The sequence below is a fragment of the Trematomus bernacchii genome, unplaced genomic scaffold (assembly GCF_902827165.1).
Source record: "Trematomus bernacchii unplaced genomic scaffold, fTreBer1.1, whole genome shotgun sequence".
NCBI lineage: Eukaryota > Metazoa > Chordata > Actinopteri > Perciformes > Nototheniidae > Trematomus > Trematomus bernacchii.
In genome coordinates, this window is record NW_022987698.1 from 6,562,114 (window position 1) to 6,570,721 (window position 8,608).

Consider the following 8,608-nt stretch of genomic DNA (forward strand, 5'->3'; position numbering starts at 1 on the left):
AGTAATTGTTTTTGGAGCCAAGGCAGAACGTATAAAAGTTAGCGCTGAGCTTCAGTCTGCAATGTTCAAAACAACAGATAAAGCCAGAAATCTAGGTGTAGTCATGGACTCTGACCTGAGTTTCAACAGTCACATTAAAACAGTTACTAAATCAGCCTACTATCACCTAAAGAACATATCTAGGATTAAAAGACTAGTGTCACAGCAGGATTTTGAAAAACGTGTCCATGCTTTTATCTTCAGTAGACTCGACGACTGTAATGGTGTCTTTACAGGTCTCACTAAAAGATCTATTAGAAAGCTTCAGCTGATTCAGAACGCTGCTGCTCGAGTCCTCAATAACACTAAGAAAGTGGATCACATCACTCCTGTTCTGAAGTCCTTACACTGGCTTCCTGTGTGTCAAAACAAATGATTTCAAAATACTGCTGCTGGGTTATAAAGCTTTGAATGGTTTCGGCCCAAAATACATGTCTGACCTACTGCTGGATTATGAACCATCCAGAACTCTCAGGTCTTCAGGGACTGGTCAGCTTTCTGTCCCCAGAGTCAGAACTAAACATGGAGAAGAAGAGAAGAATAGGGAGGGATGAAACCCTCTTTAATGGTCACACATGCAGAGCACACAGCACACACAGTGAAATTTGGCCTCTGCTTTTAACCCATCCTAGTACAAGGAGTCTAGTACTAGGAGCAGTGGGCAGCTATTGTACAGCGCCCGGGGAGCAATGGGAGTGGGGGGGAAGGGGGGTGTCCGGTGCCTTGCTCAAGGGCACCACGGCAGGGCAGGAGGTGAACTGGGACCTCTCCAAGTAGAAGTCCACACTCCATATTTAGGTCTGGTCGGGGACTTGAACCAGCGACCCTACGGCTCCCAGTCCAAGCCCCTACTGACTGAGCCACTGCCGGAGAAGCAGCATTCAGTTATTATGCTCCAAATATCTGGAACAAACTCCCAGAAACCTGCAGGTCCGCTGCAACTCTTACTACTTTTAAATCCAGGTTAAAGACTTTTCTTTTTGCCGCTGCTTTTATTTGAACTATTCACATCTCACGCTGCACTGTAACTTTTATCCATGTATTTTTTATGTTTCTTTTATTATCTTTGCTTTTTAATGACTGTTTTGAAATGCCATTTTATTATGTGTTTCCACTGCACTATTTCTTAATGCTCTTAATGTCTTTCATTTTTGTAAAGCACTTTGAAGTGTGTTGAAAAGGTGCTATATAAATAAACTTGCCTTGACTTGCCTTGCCTTATAGCGTATCCAAACTACGGCCCGGGGGCCAACTGCGGCCCGCGGACCATTTTGAATCGGCCCTCAGCAAATTAAAAAAGTATAGACTGAATGAAAGTATAATACTCTTCTACTTCTACTTATATTGTACTTCTTAAATATATATGTTCAAATATATTACACAGTATTCATGTGTTAATAAGCCCAATTTTCAAATAAATGTAGTCCATTAAAGTTGAAAACATGTCCTAACAAATCTAAGTTGATAATAAAAAAGCCCAATAACACATTTACATAACAACCTTGAAATAAACCCTTCATATTTCCTCTTATTATAATCAATCTGAAGCCTCTGTTTTAAGGAAGGAGCTGCTAACAAAATAAATGAAACCCTATGGAGAGCTGTCCTTACAGCATTTTCAAGTATCACCAATAATTTACCTACATTGGATTGATTTTTCAAACTTATAACTAAACTTAAGAGGCAATATACCTCATCTCTAGGGAGTGGCCCAGCCCTTCGTATATTTTTCTGTATGTGGCCCTCGGTGAAAAAAGTTTGGACACCCCTGCCTTATAGTGATAGTTTCTTTCAGGTGAATGACTTCTTTATAGAGTGTAACGGTAGCTTGAACCTATAAAGAGAGTGTGTAGATCACTTCTGCAGCTCCACATCTGAACAGCTGTAGTTTAACAGCAGGCTTGCTGGCTGGAGGCCAACTGGCTGCTCGTGTAATCCTCATTCTTCAGAGATGGATCATCACAGCCACAGGGCTGAGTCACACGCCTGCCGGGCTGAGTTTAAAACTGCTGCCGCGGTGAGAGAACAAACACAGTCTGTTGGTGCTGAGAGACTCTGCTGAGCGCTTCAGGTTCTGAGCATCAGCCCGGAGTATTTGGGAACAGAAACTTTTGATGAAAACTTGAATATGGACTACACAAGGCTGCTGCTGCTGCTGCTGCTCAGCCTCAGTGGAGCGGTTTGTGCAGTGGTGCAATGGACAGAATTAGATGAAGCAAAGGTAAGATTTTAACTTTTCAAACATACACTCACAATCAGATTTTTTTCTCAACAGTGAGTATACAAACTGTTTAATACTCTATATAAACATGCTCATGTTTTTAGTTAGTTATTCAAAATGTACTTTATTTTACTGTCTGGAAATCAAACGCATCCATGATACATACACATATCACATTAAAAAAATGCATGTGAATAAAAGCAAACAAAGCATTTATAACGAAAGGGGAGAAGGGTGTTAAGGTTACAGCGTTATATATAATCCTGTAAGAAGTTAAAATAGGACTTTACTGTATCCTACAGTTCTGGTTTAGGTGCCTTAATGTGGCTGCATCCTTAATAAATCCATAACGTTTTCCAATGTTCTTCTGTTCAGCAGCAAAACAACCACATTTACAAATGTTTTAAAAACGTTGACATCCTTAATACGTTCACATTATTCTTTTAAGAGCTTTTTTGTCTGCCTTTGAATTAACAGGCCTATCTGATGAAGTATGGTTACCTGAATGACCCCGCTGATCCGCAGGACCCCCAATACCTGGAGGAGGTCATTGAAGCTCTCAGGTAAAATAAACTGTTGCCCTTTCAAGAGGAAACACATGCGGGTACTTTGAATCAGTTAGATATGTGTGAACGATCCTCCCAGATACAGTGGAGCTCCGGAGCAGGATGTGTGTAGATGTTTGATCCATTCTTGTCTCCAGGGTTTTTCAGAGAGTGAATGATCTGCCACCTACTGGAGAGTTGGATGAAGCCACTGTGGATGTGATGAGACAGCCTCGCTGTGGCATGGAGGATCCCTTCAACAAGAAACAACACAAATACAGAGTGATGGGTGAGTCAAGAAATTAAGCTTGATTCTCTCTTTAAATAAACTGACAGCAAGAAGTTCATATTGCTGCTTTATAGATTTGTTGGCAAACTGCACAGGTTACATTCTCTATGCTCATGTCCTGAAAGGTTAACATGTGTTTGTAGATTTAACTTTAAACGTCACCTATGATGCCACTTTTTAATGTATTTTATACATGATTATGTGCCCCTCTGTGTTAAGAGATTCGGAAAGTTTCAGGAAAAAAGATGATCTCTCTTTTTGTCCTGATCCATCTATATAAAAACATGTCTGAAAATGAGCTGTAAGGTTTGGCCACTTTGTGATGTCACAATGATTTTTTGGGTTGTGCAACCATTAGACAATAACCAACCAAGGTAACCCCCGCACAGCTTATCACCTGAATCTCATTCTACAGCACCATTGTGTTTTTTTAACCAAATATCTCGCAGGTGGAGGCCAGCAGCAGCTCATTAGCATTTAAAGCTACAGATACAGAATCAGCCCTTTTGAAACAGGGCTGAAACAGAGGGGTTTATGGGATGCTCAAATGCACGATCTGTTTGGTATTTGGAGCCAAACACTTCAGAGACATGTTTTGTATATTTCTGAGACCTATCATATATTGTTGAAAAATAGTATAATAGGGGACCTTTAAAACTTAGATGCTTGTTGGCAAATTGGAAAGGTCCAGGATCTGATAGATTTCCATTTTAAGGCTTTAAGAAACTTTTAAAGCTTTGGGGAAATACTTGGACACCTGAATTCAGCTCTCCATCCTTATTATAAATATACTTGGAAATAAATAAAAACTGTTTGTCTCATGAGGAAGTATTAACATCCAGTGCACTTAAAGTATTTTGAATCATTAGATGTAACCCTGTGAAGTTACTAAATAACTGGGAAACCACGAACTTCAAAATCAAGTGACAATGTTCCAAATGACTATTTTTTCATTTGTATTCTCAGTGACTAATGTAGAAAATGTTTACTTCTAGTTAAGTAGGCAGTTTGGTCGTGGTCACATATAAATATAGTATTCATCTCTTGTAGGTCGTTGGAGAAAAAGGAGTCTGACATACCGTATCTACAACTACACGCCTGACATGAAGAAAACCGAGGTGAAGATGGCCGTCCGCTCTGCCTTTAAGTACTGGAGTGATGTCGCTGCTTTGATCTTCAGAGAGATCAGCTATGGCAGAGCAGACATCAAGATCTCCTTCCATAAGAAAGATGGATTCTGCCCATTCCCGTTTGATGGCCGTGGTCAGTTTTCTATTCTATCTAAATGTAGAAACATAGCTACTTTTGGGCCTGCTGTCCCCTGAAACAAAGAAACAAATGGTGATTTTAAAGCTGAAATGTCCTTTTAAAGGAATCGTTCTTCACAGATTGTAATTGCTTATCAATAACTAATTTGAAGTGAAGAAAACTCTGTCTCTCCTGCATGCCTTCTCTATAAAAAAAGAAAATAAAAAAAGAAGAAAATTCTCGATGAATTGTAGTCATCAAACATCTGTTACCAAACTCTCACAGTGCTCATGCAATATAATTAAAGTATTTCTTGTCCAGTAGTAAACACACTTTTACCCAAACGCATGCATTTGTTTCTCAAATCTCACTATTTAAAACACTTTAGCATAAAAGTTTTTACTGAAAATGTGAGTGTAAGGGAAGAATGAGAGGATGAATAACAAGGAACATGGAAAGCAATGTTTTTTTATCGAGAATTCAAGGGAAATTAAGGTGGGTTATTTATATATGTGACATTGTAAGGGTGACATTCTTTTAAATTGTTTATTTGTATCACTTGCAGGTCATGTGCTGGCCCATGCTGAGTCACCACAGTCTGGTATTGTGCATTTTGATGAGGATGAGTTCTGGACTGAGAGATCGTATTATGGCACTAATCTGCGTATTGTGGCTGCTCATGAGATCGGCCACGCCCTCGGCCTGGGACACTCTCAGTTCAGAGGCGCCCTGATGGCTCCAGTCTACTCTGGTTACCGTGCCAACTTCAGGCTTCATACAGATGATGTGCAGGGGATCCAGCTGTTATATGGTGAGTGCATCAAGAAGGCCTACTGGACTGTTTGTGTCAGTATTTATGAATTGGCATGAATCAGTAACTAATATATAAGCAAATTGTAAAAGAAAATAACAAATATACTGGGCGAAAAAAAAAGGGTAAAAAAAACCTTTATTTTTATGGATTAACTCAACATGACAATAATAGAGTCATTATTATTAATAATTATTTACACCCTAAAAAAATTATATATTAAAATGTCCGGGTTCAATTACACTAAAGTATGGTATACATTATGCCCAATATTAATTAAATCTGCAGCTGGATCCTTAAAGTTAATCAGTCTATGACATAGATATCCTTCATTATTTATAAATAAAGGCAATTCAGGCGGTAACATTTTTTATTCTACATTTCTTCTCTGCAGCCAAATATATTTCATACAAATATTGATGTCTAGTTTGCATTGACACATTTTCTCTGTTTTATAGGCAAACGCATCAGTAGCACTTTGGCCAGTCCAATACTGCCGAACAGTCTGCTTCCCACGGAGAGCAGCCATGACACTGAGATCATCCCTGACCCCTGCACTGCCGCACTGGACGCTATCATGTTGGGTGAGTTATGGATTAATTGAGAGTAAACACAGGAAACGCACAGGAGACTTTATCTTAGACCACAGCTCACCACCTTCCACATTTAGACCACAACACACCACGTTTACAGGGAATAGACCGACACATTCATGATCTACAGTAAAAGTTCAAACAAATTAAATAATATAAGATTGAAAGGAATATGAGATTACAGGTCCTTTGAGGAACAGTCTAAAAACTTTAAAAAATAAAATGGAGATTTGTTCAACTTCAATACGAGTAAATTGTTCCTTTTTTTATAAAGGTATATACCATCATACAAATATTGTTTTAGTAGGTTTACAAAACCTGTGACAAATACTTAAGTACCTCTCTGAATGTTTGATCAGGTCCATGGAGGAAAACGTTTGCCTTCAGTGGTGACTACGTCTGGACGATCTCTGATCTGGGACACAACACACCGATACAGATCAACAGGTTGTGGAAGGCCCTGCCTGGAGACCTGAACGCTGCGGTGCACTCTCAGAGGACCAACAAGACGTACTTTTTCAAAGGTACAGCTGTCCAGTGCTTCTGTCGTGTGTCAGTGTCAGTGGGAGAATAAACACTCAGATATCTAACTTAATTAAATGCAGTAATTGCACAATTAAGAAATACTCTGTTATATTAAAAGTCCTGAATTCTGAATAAAAGTACAAATACATATTTTCATCACATATACTTAGAGTGCCAAAAGTGAACGTTTTTCTTCTGCAGAATGGCATATTTCAGAACAACATATTGTTACTGGATTCTATCTATTGATGTTTGTGTCTCTCAATGTTGCATCTTGTAAACATAGCCCCACTATAACTACTTGTTATAAGGCACGGTAGTATATTTATACATTCTCTCGTATTTATTTTGTCTTATTTTGTATTAATAATATAATTCTGCATCACAGCTATTAACTACAGCTTTAAAATAAATGTAGTCAAGTAAAAAGTTCAATATTTTGAAAAAGGAGCATAACATTGAAATAGTACCTCAAGATTGTAATACAGTACGAGTGAATCTATTTCTTTACCACGCCCAGGGGCGCCGCCAGGGATTTTGGGCCCCACGAAAAGATAATCACATTGGTTACTTAAACATTTTTTTCTTAATGTTCTAATATTGTTTGGGCCCCTGTCAGTCACGGGCCCTTAGAATTGTCCTAACTTTTCACCCCCTTACGGCGCCACTGACCACGCCTGGTTGTGTGCTCTTCTTCTGTTCTCCAGTTGTGAGTCCAACTGTGTGAATGTTTGTCTCCTGCTCACAGGTGATAAAGTGTGGAGGTATACCATGTTCATGCTGGACGACGGCTACCCCAAACAGGTGAAACGGATCCCTCCGAACATCAACGCAGCCCTGTACCTGGAGAAGAACAAGAAGATGGTCTTCATCAAGGTATCATTAGCAGACTTTAAACATGTTAGTGCATCCCAATATGTTATTTTCCTTGCAGAAATCCTCAGTGTGTGTCTTTGTTGTCTGCCTGTGCAGGGTTCAGAGCACTGGCAGTGGGATGAGCTGAAGTTCACTGACCTGAGAATCTACCCCAAACCGCTCTCCATGCTCTTCTCCGGGGTGCCGTCAGATCCAGATGCAGCTCTCACCTGGACCAACGGCAAGATCTTCTTCTTTAAGGGAGACCAGTACTGGAGAGTGAATGACCGGCTGGGGGTCGACAGAGGATACCCTCTGAGCAAGAGGGAGCGCTGGATGCGGTGCTAGGGGGCGACCATCAGGGGGCAGCGTGTAGCAAGAGGTCGGCTCCACACAACCAGATTGTGAATTGTCACCAACCACGTGGAAGATCTATTCCCCACTAAATTACTTTTTGTTTCTCAAATACTCAACCTGTTACCTCCAATTATTTAAGAAACTTTTTCCTCGAATGTCTTCACAGTGACATATCATCAAAAAGGGAATAAATTATTGATGAATTCAACTAAGTGCAAAACTATATCAGATCCATTTACAAACTCTTTCAAAAAAAAGTCTAATGTATTGCGTGGATTGCCTCATACTTCCCAATGTATTTTCAACAATGCCACGTGTTTGTGAAGTAAAAGCAGATGTTAATGCTGTTGTTAACATGGCCATGTTTTTGGATTAGGTTTTTTCAAGGTAACACAGGGTGAGTATTTGATACAAATTGTAATTTTGTTGGTAAAGGAAACAAAAACAAAAGGGAATTTGAGGATTGATTTTATTTCACTGGACCTGATTTAAACCAGGCTTCTCGCAACCTCTGCAGTGATTTTTGTGAGGTTGACTTCATGAGTACAAATGTGTTTTTGTGCCAATATTATGTAATCTTTTGTATGATCTCAGGGCGAAATCAAGGGAGGCCTTCTGTTTTTCTCTCCAACATGTGTGTTGAATTATGTGTGTTAATATTCTTCAGTAAGATGTAATATGATGATGGGAGTGTGCACTTTCTTTACAGACATGTTGTGTAACCATTCATGCACACTTAAAAAAGTTATTCATCGCTCCTTAAAAACACCTCCAATATCTTATGAGTCACAACCATTTGTGAGAAATAATGTGACATTTTTTTTAAAGCCAGAATGTTACATTTTTTACAATTAAACAAGACACTGTCTGTTCTTATAATTGCCCTTTTCAATTGCAGTTCCTTGTCACCAGAAAATAGGCTCAACATTCCCGTAAAAAGTATAGCAAAATATTTATCGTTCATTTTGATGAAAGGCTCACATTGTGTTGTATGCAAAAAACATTTGGAGGCTCCATGGCAACCCAACCAGTTGCATGGTAGGAAATCCTCCACATGGCCTCTTTATTGCCCATGAGAAATTCTGTTGAGTAATGCTGCCAGTGTTGCTAAGAGCTCAAAAAGAC

General features: G+C 39.4%; 1 protein-coding gene across 1 annotated transcript; it reads left to right on the forward strand.

The window, feature by feature from the left end:
* Window positions 1–2,001: 2,001 nt before the first annotated feature.
* mmp19 (matrix metallopeptidase 19) lies at window positions 2,002–8,364 on the forward strand. Its single transcript, XM_034139387.1, has 9 exons — window positions 2,002–2,260; window positions 2,738–2,823; window positions 2,964–3,094; window positions 4,145–4,357; window positions 4,908–5,153; window positions 5,612–5,737; window positions 6,106–6,270; window positions 7,020–7,147; window positions 7,244–8,364. The coding sequence occupies exons 1-9, from the start codon at window positions 2,168–2,170 to the stop codon at window positions 7,472–7,474; spliced, it is 1,419 nt and encodes a 472-aa protein (XP_033995278.1). The 5' UTR covers window positions 2,002–2,167; the 3' UTR covers window positions 7,475–8,364.
* Window positions 8,365–8,608: the final 244 nt, after the last annotated feature.